This window comes from Chelmon rostratus, chromosome 3 (assembly GCF_017976325.1).
Source record: "Chelmon rostratus isolate fCheRos1 chromosome 3, fCheRos1.pri, whole genome shotgun sequence".
In the NCBI taxonomy this organism is placed as follows: Eukaryota; Metazoa; Chordata; class Actinopteri; order Chaetodontiformes; family Chaetodontidae; genus Chelmon; species Chelmon rostratus.
Window position 1 is genome coordinate 7,182,934 of NC_055660.1, and position 15,190 is coordinate 7,198,123.

The 15,190-nt window shown below is 41.3% G+C and overlaps 1 protein-coding gene across 2 annotated transcripts in view; it reads left to right on the top strand.

Annotated features, from left to right (window-relative positions):
* Nucleotides 1–15,190, top strand: part of sh2d3a (SH2 domain containing 3A) — a 19,191-nt gene continuing 4,001 nt past the window's right edge. Inside the window, exons 1-13 of one of the 2 annotated variants that reach the window (XM_041934302.1) lie at nucleotides 1–167; nucleotides 417–508; nucleotides 645–762; nucleotides 2,386–2,444; nucleotides 2,578–2,735; nucleotides 7,375–7,414; nucleotides 7,582–7,698; nucleotides 9,081–9,224; nucleotides 9,665–9,948; nucleotides 10,049–10,134; nucleotides 10,888–11,007; nucleotides 13,966–14,123; nucleotides 14,272–14,457. In XM_041934302.1, the coding sequence (XP_041790236.1) occupies nucleotides 419–508; nucleotides 645–762; nucleotides 2,386–2,444; nucleotides 2,578–2,735; nucleotides 7,375–7,414; nucleotides 7,582–7,698; nucleotides 9,081–9,224; nucleotides 9,665–9,948; nucleotides 10,049–10,134; nucleotides 10,888–11,007; nucleotides 13,966–14,123; nucleotides 14,272–14,457 (1,560 nt within the window). In that variant the 5' untranslated portion in view covers nucleotides 1–167; nucleotides 417–418. Of the gene's footprint in view, nucleotides 168–416; nucleotides 509–644; nucleotides 763–2,385; nucleotides 2,445–2,577; nucleotides 2,736–5,020; nucleotides 5,142–7,374; nucleotides 7,415–7,581; nucleotides 7,699–9,080; nucleotides 9,225–9,664; nucleotides 9,949–10,048; nucleotides 10,135–10,887; nucleotides 11,008–13,965; nucleotides 14,124–14,271; nucleotides 14,458–15,190 lie in introns of those variants that run through there. The other variant, XM_041934303.1, reaches the window with a different exon arrangement.

Genomic DNA, 15,190 nt, shown 5'->3' on the forward strand with positions numbered 1-15,190 from the left:
AGAGACAGACTTACTGACAGTGGTTACAACTTAGATAAGAGTAGCTGCAAAGAAGGAAGGAAAACAGAGGGGAAGTAAGAAAAGAAAGAGGCATTATGAGATAGAAAAATTACAAGGAGAAAGAGAGAAGTGATATCCCAGAGTGCCCTGGTGGACCCTGTAAACAGGTAAGTGTTACATACTGGAGCTGCTGCAAGGCAAACAACAGGGCTCTCTGCTTGTGTGTCTGGTTGGCTGATTTCTAAAAGTAAGCTGATGTCAGACCATTCTCTCATTTGTGCTTTTCTCAGAAACTTGTGCAGAAAAAAAACATGTACAAGCATGTGTGTGTCTGTGTGTGCGTGTGTGTGTGTGTGTGTAAGTAAGTACATGTGTGCTGGTATGTAATCAGTCTCTTTTCTGCCTTTGCTGTTCAGACATGAATAATCGCTCCATCGCCTGGTGGCTGAGACAGATCGGCCTGTCTCAGTACACAAAGACACTAGAGAGTGAATATTATGGTCTGGAGGTATGTGAATGTGCAAAATGCATCTGTATGTGCTTGTCGACATGTCTTATTTCTTTTATTATTTGCTTTAGGATCTTCACAATCCTCAATTCCTCTTTAGTCCTTTCTCACTCTCCTCGTTTTTGTTTGTCTCCAGGGTCTGCTGAATGTAACTGATGGAGAGCTGAAGGATGCAGGGATAGAGGATCCAACACACAGAGAAACCATCCTCCAGCAGCTCTCAAGGCACCGACAGAGACTGGACCCACACTCTGGTGACTCACTGGCCACATGCAAGCACTCATGCAAATAAGGGCTGCACAAAAATTCAATCATTATAATTAAAATTCTATCAAATTAAATGTTCATCAAGTGGAAACATCGTATTGTATTGTATCCAAGGCTGCATTACTAACCAGGCAGCCCCAGAACCCCAGATTTCATAGATATAAATTTTTGTCTACTGTAATGCATAACGGTGGAATACAGTTCATTGCACTGAACATAAGTTTGAATATTTTGTATGAGATTTTGCATATATTTGCAATATTTAGATATATATTGATATCTGATACAGTATCTGAGCTTTGGCACAGGTCCCACAACAATACTTATTTTGATACCTTTCACCAGTCAGTACACCAGTTTGACCCAGAATGTTGTGCCTCAACACCTATTGGATGGACAATTTTGATGGCTTTTCCTCCAGCTCATCAGTTCAAAATTTGGCTTTGTCCATTTCTACTAATTAAACATTAGACCTGCTTGACATCAGCATGTTAACACTGTCATTATTTGCATGCTGATGTTAGCATTCAGCACAAAGTACAGCCTCACAGCGGTGCTAGTGTAAAGATTATTAATCTTTTAAGATGCTAAGAGCAAACATCTCAACACAGGCATACGTTATTCTTCTTAAGTGAAATTGTTTAAAATTGGCAATTTTGATTTAAAGTAGAAATTAAGAATAAGTAAACAAATATATCAATTTGACCAGAGATTCAACACCAGCATTCAGTGCTTGATCATTTACATACTCATTTCAGTCGGTAATTTAAAAAGTGTTGAGTTTAGATACCAAGCCATGTTGATACTGGAAAAATATCCTTAACAATATTGATTATTGATATTCAGCCATATCACCCAGTTCTAGTACACACACTGACACAGTAACACATGTACATGTTTACACTATGTCAAACACACAGTTATACAGACTCATACAGCTCACGCTTCAGGTTTAAGTGCAGAATATTTGCTCCTAATTTTTTTGTTTTTTACAGCAGATTTTGTTTACATGCTCATTCAGATATTAGTTTATTCAAGTTGTTGATGTGTTCAAGTAAATATGTTTCTGTCTTATCAAACAAACCTAAAAATAAACTCTTATCTTTTATTCATCCTTTTCAACTTGCAGAGAGCAGTATCTGTTGAAATCCTTCATGCTTAGCATGAAATGAGCTGGTTTATCAAGTCAACATGTTCTAGAAGATTTATTTACTGGCTTCTTCCTGCTTAGCGTTATTCAAAGACATTTGTGAAAATCTAGAGAGTGAGGCCTGAAAAACGTATCACAAGTTAAACAATGTCTTTCAAACAGGTGTATTCATATATATACCAAGCACGACAGCTACAGAAATAGTTCAAGATTTTGGGAAATATGCTCTCTCTCTTTGTGACTGAAAACGGGTGGAATCTAAACGGGTGGAAACGGGTGTATCTAAAGGTGACAAAATCAGCCAGAACCTCAAAAGCTCACTAAGTAAGACGTTATATCTTGTTTGTTTCAGCTTTATATTTAACACACAAACATTCTTCTTTAACTCTCTGCAAGAAAACAAATACATATTTTTCAGAATGTCAAACTTATTCTTTAAAATGTGGATTTGTCTTCTCAGGTGTGCAAATGGAGCGCAGGGTGAGCCGAAAGTACTCCCTGGGATCGTCTATGGATCTGGTGAGACCACTAAGTTGCCCCTACGTAGCATTACAAACTTATGATCGCATGAAACAGTAGACGTCTCCTCAGAACAAATGACAATCAGCAGCTCCATGACGTACACTATTTGGGTCTGCACCATTTCCTGCAGGTGAAGCTGAGGAAGGATCTGTTTCGTCAGAGCGTTCTGCCCCGCCTCCAGCGCGCTGATAAAAAACACCGCCTTTCAGCCTCCTGCTCTCAGCTCCGCCCCCCGAACAAGGACAACACTATCAGTGAGACAGAGCCCTGTCAGGACAGCAAACACAGGTAAGCTGACCCCCAATGTGTGTGTGTGTGTGTGTGTGTGTGTGTGTGTGTGTGTATGTATGCCTGTGTGTGTGTGTGAGCGTAATAGCATTTATGTGTCTGTGGGTGTGAGGGATCCACTTTCTCCAAGTTGGAAACTCTCATGTTTGGCTAATAATTAGCTAGCATCTCATAAAATGTATGTCAGAGAATGTAAGGAGAAGTAGGCGTACTCAACAATCAGTCGTCTATAAATAAGCTGAAGAGACGAGTTGAATGTTGAGGAAAGAAATTGCATCATGATCTCACAAGTTACCTTTAAAGACCAGCAGCTTTTTGATGACTAACATGATAACACACCTTGGGACTTTGATATTTTGGCCACACTTTCCCCCAGTGAGAGGTGAAAAACTGAATGGCAAAGGCCGGTGTGTGTGTTCGTGAATTGTTAATCTTGAAGTTCAGGTTTCACAGAGAAGAAGGTTCACCTCAGTTACAAAAACTCTCTCTCACTCTCTCCCCAGAGCCATTAAACAATGCAGATAGTTTTGGGAGAAGGAATCTGAGATTCCTGCTGCCACCAGCATACAGTTGTCTTTCCAGAGACAATATTCTAGTAACTGAATAACTGACAGTCCACTTTGCACTACTTTCTCCTGAAGAAATAGTCCCTGTCAAAATGGTCAACAAAAAGCTCTGTGGATTATCCAAAGTAAAGATCACCATTTCCTCATTATACTCGGGTGGGTGCAGAGATGTCAGAGGCAGACAAACTGAAACAATCTGCATGCTTAGATACCACTAGAAGTGAGATAATATGTTTTTGGGTGAATTTGAGTGAACCGACCCTATGACATGATATTATTGCTTTTCTAATGACTACTTTACTTAATCACTAGTGAAATAAATCTGAATGCTCACCAGTTTGTAATCTATATCTTAAGGATATAATTAATTCTCAAACAGTTGATTTACTCAAATTAGAAAGAAAACTCACTTACCTCTATTGGTTTCTATCCATGAGTCTATAGTTTTGTTCTTGTCTGGCCTGTCTGCCTGAAAAATGACATACACAATGAATTAACAATCAAAATAGTTGAATTAAATACATTTAAAAATAATGTTAATATTAATATAATATATAATGTTAATATTTTCTTAAAGAGGAGCAACTCAGCTGTCATTTTACTTAAAATTTTACTGAATTGTGTAGCTGAATTACATGGAAAAAATATCAAAGTACTCAGACTGAGATCAGGAGCAAAAGAACATGATCAGGATCCCCACTTTTGACTGAGCCCTTTGACTTTCCTGTAGCAAAAGTTACTTTATACAGGGCCTCTGGTTTGGGGCCCCTGACACCTTGGCCCCCAGATGTGCCAGATGTTAATTCTCACTGCACATAAACCAAAATTACCTTCACGTGTAGATACTGTAAGAGCTAAGTGAAACAATACTGTAACTTTTTCTTTTTTTTTGTAATTTGGGTGAACAAATCCTTTAATCTAGTTGCAAAATCTGTTTCCATTAGAGATAATTGAGTTGTATCCGAGGGGAAATGCACACCACTCATTCAACAGGGATATGCGCCTTAAATGCAACAACTGACAAGTAGTGTAAGTGTATAAACGGCGGCTGTCAAGTTCAGGCACATCTCTGCTCATCATAAAGCCCTGAACACTAGAAGCCTCAGAGTTTGTCAACAAAGGCCTAGAAAGAAGAAGTAGATAGTTCCGGTCTTCCGGTCTGAGGCACGTTCGAAACCAATAAAAATGACTGATAAATGCACTTGACCGCACAACAGGTACATATTTATGCGCTGTACCAAAAATCACAGGAACTAGAGCCTCTTCGAAAAAGTGCCCATGGGAGGAAACAGCTATGAATTGTAAATAACACACAATTATTGATTATATAAAAAGATTAATTAATAATAAATTGTGTGTCTCTCATGGACTAACTGCTTCTGGACTTTTGCACAGCATCTCTTCTGGCCTCAGTGTTGCGCAATAATTTTCAGTATGCAATAAAAGGTCAGACGGACATGTCGCAGTTTGAAGAGACTAAATCAACACCATATGTGGGGTTTACCGTCACATTCCACTCTGTGCAGCTACCTACCATCTAACGCTGACTGTAGCCAGGTGATGTGTCTGCCCGGCTTGTGTCGGTATCCGAGGAATGCCAGGCAGATAGCGGTGTTTCAGGACCGGGGCCTGGGGCGGGGAGAGGGAGGGCTCGGGAGAACCTGTGTGAACTCGTCCGAAACTGCGCAGGGAGGAGGGCGAGGAGACGAGGGGGCTGGGAGGGACCGGAGCGGAGAAGGCTCGAACACCGCGACTCCACAGCTGCCGTTTGGTGCTGTTAGCTTGGACTACAAACGGTAAAACATGTCCGGAACGAGGGAGATGTGAAGGTGACTGACAGGTAGGACCGTTGCCAGCTGCTGACCCAATATTTTTAAACAACGGATACGTTCGTTAATTAACGCGAGACTTTCGATCAAGTGTTTTACCGCTTCTTCGGCAGTTTGTTTTAACTTTTCATTTGCTTTCTGAGCATATATTCCTACCAATGATACGTTAAGATGTTAAAATCTCGCTTTTTAGACCAGAAAAGTCGAGAGTCGCTTTGGTCACGTCTTGCTACCTGTAGCCTTGTAAGCTAACGTCAACTACCTGTTGCACAATTTTGAAGCACTGACACTCAGAAGACAAGCTGTCCCACGCTGGGACACAAACGGGACCAATTAAAAGACATCAGACTGCAGTAATGGTAGCTAGTATCAGATTACACAGAGGATTACCAGTTGGCTGTTGAATCTGAATAAACTGGCTTGAAACATAGCTATATGTGGTGTCAGGTTGCATTTCTCCATAGTGGCTTTCCAGCACATTGCACAGGTGTTTCTGCTGTGTTACCTGGGCCAACGCCCCTCAACAGGATGTTGCACCTTCTTGCCTCACAACAAATCTTAAAACTGTGATTTATTTATCCGGATGTCTGTGTGTCTGTAAGAGTGCATGTTTCCACTGTCATTTAATTGTTAGCATACAGCTACAACAATTGTCATATTATTGGGCACACGTAGCTAATTCAGTTTGACACAGCAGACCTTCAGTAAATGCTACTTTATGAAGGTTATACTGTTGAGTTTTTTATTGAAATTGCTTTAAAGAGGGCTTGATTTAACATTTATGGTCATTTTGGATGCTGTAGTTTGTGGTGTTGCTGAATTGTACTGTGACTGCTTTTAATATTTTACCCATCCCATTTATATATATAGTAGACTAACTAGCCTATTGGAGACACCTCTAAGTATAATGCAATACGCTTCATTATAATAATATAAATTCCAAACATTACCTAGTTCCGACTTCTGAGATTGAGTGATTTGAAACTGAATATGACAAAACAAGCAACTTGAAGATGCAAAAATTATAAATAATTGGATTGGGTGATAGTGCAGCCGAGTGTAGAGTGAAATAAGATGAGACATTAGAAGCTGTTTTTTCAGATTAGTAAGATTCTGTTGTCTGTTGTGAAACCCATAAACAAAGGGGTGAAAAACAAAGAAAAAAGAAAGGATAGCAAGATCAGTGCAGGCTGTGGAGAAGGCCCAGTGACTTCAGGTGCAGAGAGAAGGTCAGTGAGAACAACTGTAGCCACAGCTGAGGTTATGTTTTCATCAAATTATTTTCTGGGACTTTGGAGGTTTTAACAACCTTGCGAGACCTTACATTCTAAAGTTAGGAACTTATGTGTTGTGGTCATATACTTTTAGAGGTAATGTGATAAAAGATTCAGTAATTCTCCTCTAGACATGTGCTCCTGGGAGCTTGAAGAGGCTTTTGAAACAATATTTCAACACTTATTTGTAAATTTATATGAAATTTGCTACTTATCAGAATGAAAATGGACAACATTTTTGAGTTTTGATTTTAAAAGTACCACAAGCTGCAGCCTCCAAAAAGATCATAAAGTTGAATCAAAACCATTCTAAAACAATTTCAACAAAACAAAAGATTAAATTAAGTAGGATTCATTGTAGGACTGTATTTGGCTGAATTAATTTTTGCTCAGTGTAACTAATAAATTGCCAGTTCAGTGTGTGTGTTTGTGCATGCGTGTGTGTGTGGTGTGTGTGTATGTTTTAGCCTTCAGTGGATGTCATAGTTATATTTGAGGTCAAAGCAGTGTAAACAAGTAAACCTCACACCACTGTTTGTGCACATCCCTTCAGCAATGCTGAACACATGAATTGTTCCACATTGTTTCCACATGTTCACAGAGAGAGAGAGAGAGAGAGTGAGACAGGCATAGATGTGGATTTGCAAGAATGGGTCATAGTTAATGAGACGGCTGGGAGTTATCTAGTTGAGCCCTGTTGTGAGTCCTCTGAGCTGTTCATCTGTAAGCCTTGTGTTTGCAGAGGCAGGAAGGTGGAAGCTTTGGGAGGAAGGAAGGAGGAAAAAGAGGGCGGCTATTAAAAGTCCCTCAGTTTTTTTGTGACGTTAATGACAGACACAGACCTTGGCAGTGGCCTTGCATCCTTGTACTGTTCATGTTCAAAGGAAAAATATGGCACCATCATCTGTGGCTCCCTTGGGTTTAGTTTAGTACCTCCAAATCACCTCTTTTCTTTTGTCTTGTTTTTCAGCAAGAGAAGGAGTGTCAGCGCATACTTTAGCCAGCTGAAGGTAAGAGGTTAAGCAAACGCCCCCTCTGTCTCTCACTCTCCGGCTCACTATAGCTGTCTTTTCTTCCTACATATTTTCCTGCAAACCCTCACGCATACAAAATGTGAGCAGAGAAAACTTGCAGAGTTGCTGCGCTCACGGCTGGGCTGCTTCTTTGTGTGTTGTAGGTGTTTGGTAGCCGGAGAGAGATGGAGTCATTGAAGAAAGAGCTGGAGGAGGAGCTGAAGCTCAGCACTGAGGACCCAAGGAGCCATGCATGGTACCACGGACCGCTGAGCCGAGAGGTGCCCAATGGATTACACTGTTCTCCCTGTATTTACATATATTAAAACACTGGAATAGATTGACTGTTAGTTAGGAAATTTGTCTTCTTGCAAAGCTTTAAATGAGAAGATCAATACCACTCTCACATCTGTATAATTGAATATTAGTCTGGAGCCAGTTAGCTTAGCTTAGTACTTCCTGAAGTCTTCTCATCACCCCAAGGTTGAAAGGCAAGCAATTTTCACCATTCACATATGCGACTACAGGAACTTTTGCCACTCACCCTTTTTCACACTTGCAATGGCATAGACAGGGCAAGGGACAGCACAACAGATAGTGGCAATACAACACTTATGGATGCCAACCGCAATTAAACTCAACAGAGGAAGAAGATGATGAGGCAAGGTTAGATGTACATGTAAGTGGTGGAAGATGTCTCTTATTATTTTCAGCAATATGGTGGCAGAGGAACTTGTTTTTATCTGGTGCCAGTGTTCCAGAGAGCTGCCTATTAATTTCTCCCTCTGCACAGACTGAGAGGAGCTCTCGTGTTTCTAAATCTGTCCAGTTTCCAGCCATTCGTGAAAAAAGGAGCTCGTTTGCAAACAAAAAAACTTGCTTGTTAGTCATCAAATCACCCCTTAAAGCAAGTCGTGGATTCAAATACATCATCAGTGGAGTCTTGTGATTGGTTCACTTGCTCCATGTGAAAGCATCTTTCATCAGGTGGATGTAACTCTTTATGTGTTCGTCCCTGCTATGTTACTGCTTGTATTCACACGTGTGCCGCCACTTTCCCTGAAATGTTATAAGGTGTTGAGGTGGGAAATTGATGGTACAGATTTCCCTGAATATAGATCCCTGCTCCCATTCACACATGACCCCATACAGGCAGTGTTCCTGAACTTTTCAGTGAAAGACTACAGGTGTGAAAGGGGATTAAGAAGAGAATGAACTGCTTTCAGCCAAGAAATAGTGCAGCACAAGCAAACAAGCTATAAGATGTTAATTACTGAGCTTTAGAGGGGCTGGTAGGCAGATTTTGTTACCTTACACAAAGCCTGGCTAGCTGTTTCCCATTGTATCAAGTTTTTATGCTACGTCAAGCTAACTGGCTAGTTATCAATGATGGTAGGCTAGATAATAGAAACACCTGTAATGCATTTCAAACCCTAAACACAAAGGAATTATTATTCCCAGTGTATTTACCATACAAACATGAGAGTGGTGTTGATTGTTTTCATCTAACTCTACGCAAGAAAGCAAAAAATTGTAATTCCCAAAATGTTGAAATATTGCTTCACATTCCTGTGCACAAAGTTCAACTTATGCTGTGTGATGTCAACACATGTGTGAACCTCCTTGCCCAGCTGACCCACATAACGTGCTGACTTGTCTGTAGGCAGCAGAGTCTCTGTTTGAGAGGGACGGAGACTTCCTGGTCCGAGACTCAAGCTCTGCCCCTGGTGACTACGTTTTGAGCTGCTTTTGGAAAGACGGGCCCATGCACTTCAAGATCATACGAGTGGTCCTTCGTCCCAAACAGGTGAGTCTGTGTCATGTGTGTCTATGTGGTGCAAGGGGGCTAATCAAGTCATTATTAAAATAATTTATTAAGCAACAATGCCAAACATTCAAGATTTCATTAGATAGTATAGGCGAACATGTTAAACGTTGATAATGTGTATATTAATAGTCACTGACGACAGATGATAGTCTACATTGGTAACATATCATCCATAACCCAGATTGTAACTTGATCTGTCACCGATCCTGTGCTCTGACTTTTTTGGGGGAAGTAAGTTGTAATTATATTGTCTGTGGAGAACATTAAACCAAATAAAAAAAACGTTTTGTGTATCAAACGCTCACCTCATGTAGGTTGTGTGGGTGAGTATCTGTTGGTATTGGTTGGTTGGTGTTGGACCATTCCTTTAAAGTCTCTGCTCGATGTAATGTGTGTGTGTGCCTTCATTTGTGCGACAGGGCTACTCTCGGGAGCTGTTCCAGTTTGAGGAGGATCGTTTTGACAACGTTCCCGCTCTGATCCGATTTTATGTGGGTGGGCGTCGGCCCATCTCCCAGGCCTCCGGCGCTGTGATCTTTCACCCAATCACACGGACCCTTCCTCTGCGAGTCATCACAGAGCGACATGCTGAGTCCGGCAGCAGCCGCAGCAGAGGTGCAGAGAAACACAGTGAATCCAACAAAAGACGCAGCTTCAGCTCTGCACACACGGACACACTGCAGGTCATCAATCCACTGCTAAGGTGGGAGGAAGTCTGTTGAAATGTAGTGCAGTGCACCCAAACACACTGCTTGTACACAGATATAAATAAATCTGCTCATGGCTTATTTTATGCGTGACAGGAGTGGAAGTCAGCCCGCTAACTTGGAGAACGTGGGACGAAGGCCTTCACTTCAGTCTGCACAGTCTGACAGCAACCTACGGACTGGTACATTATCATAAACATGTGACCTCTACATACATGTGTCTGTCACCACTAACACATAATGTCTATGGGATGCACCTCTCATTCCAGCTACTGTGCATCCCGTGAGCAGAGTGTCTTGCTTGCAGCTCATGTTTCCAATCCTCTATCTTTTTGTACCACGTCTATTTTTGCCAGAGAAGCCTTACCCTAATCTCTGAAGCATGAAATTCACTTGTATTTAAATGCTAATATTTGCTGACAGTCGACATGAAATTTATATTGAATAATGGGTTTGTTTAGGTTTTTTTGTCTACATAAAGCAAAACTAGTTTTCCCTCTGCTGATATATACATTATTCAGCAAGAACAGATACAAAACAGTGATAAGACAACATGCTCTGTATAGGATTTAAAACAAGTCAAGTACAACTACAAAGGATCTTTTGTCGCATTGCTTATAAATGAGCTGCAAAGTTATTTTCAGTATGCTTGTAAAATACAAAAAATAAGCGAAACAACTCTAAACTATAACGAATGTGTGGCAGTAGACAGTTGTGGATATTTGAACCATGACAGAGAAATTACTGAGCTGTTGTGAAACTCAAAATGCATCCAGTGGACATTTTGGGGTCAGCCTCCTCTCCTGCACGGTCAGCCTGGATTGTATTTACAGACTTGAATCGAGAGGATGTAAAAGTGTAGAGCAAATCCCTCGTCAGACCACAAAGAAGCACACAGAATCCTGGTTGTTTATCTGTTCCTCTTCCTCATCCAGGTGTTCCACAGAGCACTCAGCCAGAGGACACTGGCCCCGCCCCCATCTCCCCCGTTTTTCGCACAGGCAGCGAACCCCTGCTGAGCCCACGACCACGACACACACGCCCCTGCCATCCAGGTACCACACACACACAGCTTTGTTTTTTGGAGTTGTCAGGGCATGCATCAATCAGTAGTTCAGTTTCTAAGTGTCAGTGCCCATTTCCAGACAGGTGAGTACCTCTATAAATGGAGACATACAGTGACCATAATAGTGTTTGTAAAAATTTAAAGTGAAAGTAAAAAGGACTTAATTAAAAAAAGTATAGCAATAAAAATAAATAAATAGAGATAATAGTGAAATAAAATAGAGAGATGGTAGTGATACAAAAAAAAAATCAGGCACATAGTACAAAACCCAAAACCAGTGAAGTTGGCACGTTATGTAAATCGTAGATAAAAACAGAATACAATGATTTGCAAATCCTTTTCAACTTATGTTCAATTGAATACACTGCAAAGACAAACTGAGAAACTTTATTTTTTTTTGCAAATAATCATTAACTGACAATTTAAAGGCAGCAACACATTGCAAAAAAGTTGGCACAGGGGCCTTTTCACCACTGTGTTACATCACCTTTCCTTTTAACTGCACTCAGTAAACGTTTGGGAACTGAGGAGACCAATTTTTGAAGCTTTTCAGGTGGAACTCTTTCCCATTCTTGCTTGATGTAAAGCTGAAGTTGTTCAACAGTCTGGGGTCTCCGTTGTCGTATTTTATGCTTCATAATTTTCACATTTTCAATGGGAGACAGGTCTGGACTAGGCAGGGCAGTCTAGTACCTGCACTCTTTCACTACGGAGCCATGCTGTTGTAACACGTGCAGAATGTGGCTTGGCATTGTCTTGCTGAAATAAGCAGGGGCGTCCATGAAAAAGACGTTGCTTGGATAGCAACATATGCTGCTCCAAAACCTGTATGTACCTTTCAGCATTAATGGTGCCTTCATATAAGTGTAAGTTGCCCATGCCTTGGGCACTAATACACCCCCATACCATCACAGATGCTGGCTTCTGAACTTTTCGCCTATAACAGTCTGGATGGTTCTTTTTCTCTTTGGTCCGGAGGACACGACGTCCACAGTTTCCAAAAACAATATGAAATGTGGACCCGTCAGACCACAGAACACTTTTCCACTTTGCATCAGTCCATCTTAGATGAGCTAGGGCCCAGAGAAGCTGGCGGCGTTTCTGGGTGCTGTTGATAAATGGCTTTCGCTTTGCATTGTAGAGTTTTAACTTGCAGATGTAGCAACGAACTGTAGTTACTGACAGTGGTTTTCTGAAGTGTTCCTGAGCCCATGTGGTGATGTCCTTTACACACTGATGTCGGTTTTTGATGCAGTACCGCCTGAGGGATCGAAGGTCACGGGCATTCAATGTTGGTTTTCGGCCTTGTCGCTTACGTGCAGTGATTTCTCCAGATTCTCTGAACCTTTTGATGATATTACGAACCGTAGATGATGAAATCGCAATAGCTCATTGAGGAATGTTGTTCTTAAACTGCTCGACAATCAGCTCACGCATTTGTTCGCTAAGTGGTGACCCTCGCCCTGTTTGTGAACGACTGAGCATTTCAGGGAAGCTGCTTTTATACCCAATCATGGCACCCACCTGTTCCCAATTAGCCTGTTCACCTGTGGGATGTTCCAAATAAGTGTTTGATGAGCATTCCTCAACTTTCTCAGTCTTTTTTGCCACTTGTGCCAGCTTTTTTAAAACATGTTGCAGGCATCAAATTCCAAATGAGCTAATATTTGCTCAACAAATTACAAAGTTTACCTAATTCTTTCCAGTTTAATGCAATGGATATCTCTGATCCACAGAGGATGACAAGGTAGGATAGAGGATTTCCACTTAGGAAATTAGGAGCCTCGCTAGGAGCGTGTTATTGGCCACAATGTCGGCCCTGTACTCTGACAGAGATACAGGGGACAGACACCAAAAGAGCTGTTAGGGAAATCGGCTTAAATGTCGTTCCAAATGTTGTTGTTTTGTGGACCGAAACATATGAATGTATGTGGCCGAATGACATGTGTCACAAAAAGGGTTGACATAACCATTATCAGTTTTTGTTTTTTCGACAGCACATAAATATTAATGAGTCACAGGTACACTTACTGCAGAATGCCTGTTTTAAAAATGATTTGTCTGAAAGCAAAATCTGTTTGCCGAGCAATAATTGCTACCTTGACACCAAAATGGTTTCTATAGTGGAAGATAATTGTAGTTGACAATGTGGGTTATCCCTTCACAATACGTGGTGTGATTGTGGGCACACATGCCTGTATGTTTTGGTTCGGGTATAATTCCTAAATGTATCCCCCTGCCCAGCACAAAAAAAGCGAGAAAAAAGGAGAAGGAGCGTGTTACAGAGAGAGCGCTAGAGAAGGGAGGGCAAGCAGGAAACAAAACTAAAAAACATTTAAGCTCAGACTAAACTTTGATGCTAATTTAAATTTGGTTATTCACTATAGAACTGGTAAAAGTCTCAGCAACGCTCGCACTCTTGTGTCTCTTGTTCAGACTGAAGCCTGTTTGACAGGGCCATGGCTGCTGTTTAGGACACTGAGGTCGTGTCCTCAATTTTCTTTCTGTAAATTAGTGCTTTTGAGTGACACGAAGGGAGTTTTTTATTCTCCAGTAAAAACAGTAATGTTTGTGGACTAATTTCTCCACCACAATTTTATTCCTGGCAGCGCTGAGAGGAGTATTGGGAAATAAACTAGCAATGCCTCATTTTAAGGGTCTATTGCTATTCCATTTAAATAAAACTAGCAGAAAATATGAGTGAACAGCTAACTATAAGACATGCAGATACTTAAAAAAATAGACCGGTGTTACAGGACTTTGACTTATGATCTCAGTTTTTGCTATTGCTATTTTTATCGATGCTGCCTGTAACACCAAATTTCCCCAGCTGTGGATTAATGAAGTTGATCTTATCTTATCCTCTATAATGTGGATGAGCTCCACCTGTGTCTGAGGCTGCCAATGACACACACACACACACATAACTCCTCCTCCGTCCCTGCAGGTGGTGGTGTAACTTTGAGAGGTTCAGATGGACAGCTGCACCCCAGAGCTCCTCCTAAGCCTCTCAGGGTCTCTACCATCTTCCCCAACGCCGTCCCTCCTCCACCCACCGACAAGGACTATGACCCGTCCTCCTTCTACGACGAGCTGGTCGTCCAGGTAATGATCTCGTCACAAATCACTCGCAGCTCAGCTGATCAAGTGTGTTTCTACCTTCTCTCTTTCTGTTTGGGGAAATGAGGAAGGCCCTACCTTCTTTGTGTAAACCCTCTGTGGAGAGTTTATGTCCACTTCCTGTTGTATCCAGGTGCCCCAGCGCAGGGGTCATGTGGACCGGCTGCGTGCAGAGGAGAAGTGGCAGAGCCGCGCCCGCCTCACAGAGACTTCCTTTGACTTTCTGGAGGCGCAGAAGAGCGAAGCACCACAGCTGCCGTTGCTGCCACAGAAGAAAAAGGCAGAAGCAGTGGAAGACTGGCATTTTGAAAAACCACATGTTTGTATAAGTTCTAGATTTATCTATTTATTTAGAGTATGTAGTTGTCAGATTTGCTTCTAAGAAAATTTGAAAGTGACGTAATGTTTTAAAGGACTACACCAGTGTTCTGCAAGTATTAGCTCCTTAATTACAAGCCATGTACACGTTCGAACTCATGTGGCACAGTTTTAGCTTTTCAAATGTTCTTTTTCTATCATTCCAGGTAGCCATTGTTTTTCATTGATTTCCTATTAATATGAAAAGTAGACTCTTTATCAAAGATACTTGAGTCCCCCTGAAACAGTGTAAGAAAAAATGCACAGGAATGTAGTTATTATCCCAAATGATACCGTGATCTGGGTGAATACCCGATCCTGATTGGCTGCAGGGTGTCCATTAAGTCCTGATAAAGGACACCTTGTCAGGCATTATCCATTACATATCCCTCAGTTTTAAAGATGGTGATTGATAGAGCCTGATCAGGATTATAGTCTTGGAAATGTGTGTAGCTGGCAACCTGGGCCACACTGTATACCTGCAACCACAGAAACATATGATTAAACTTTCCTTGTTAAGCTTTATGTTTAGATGGACCTTTACTTTTATTGATGCTGACACATTCTTGAGAAAATCTAAGCATCAACCTTTTTGTTGTTTCCAACCTGAGGTGGCTGATTTACTGATTTACTGTCTTTTTGCCACCAGATGTCAGTGACGCTGTATGTGACAGTACAGTACAGTACATAAAAGC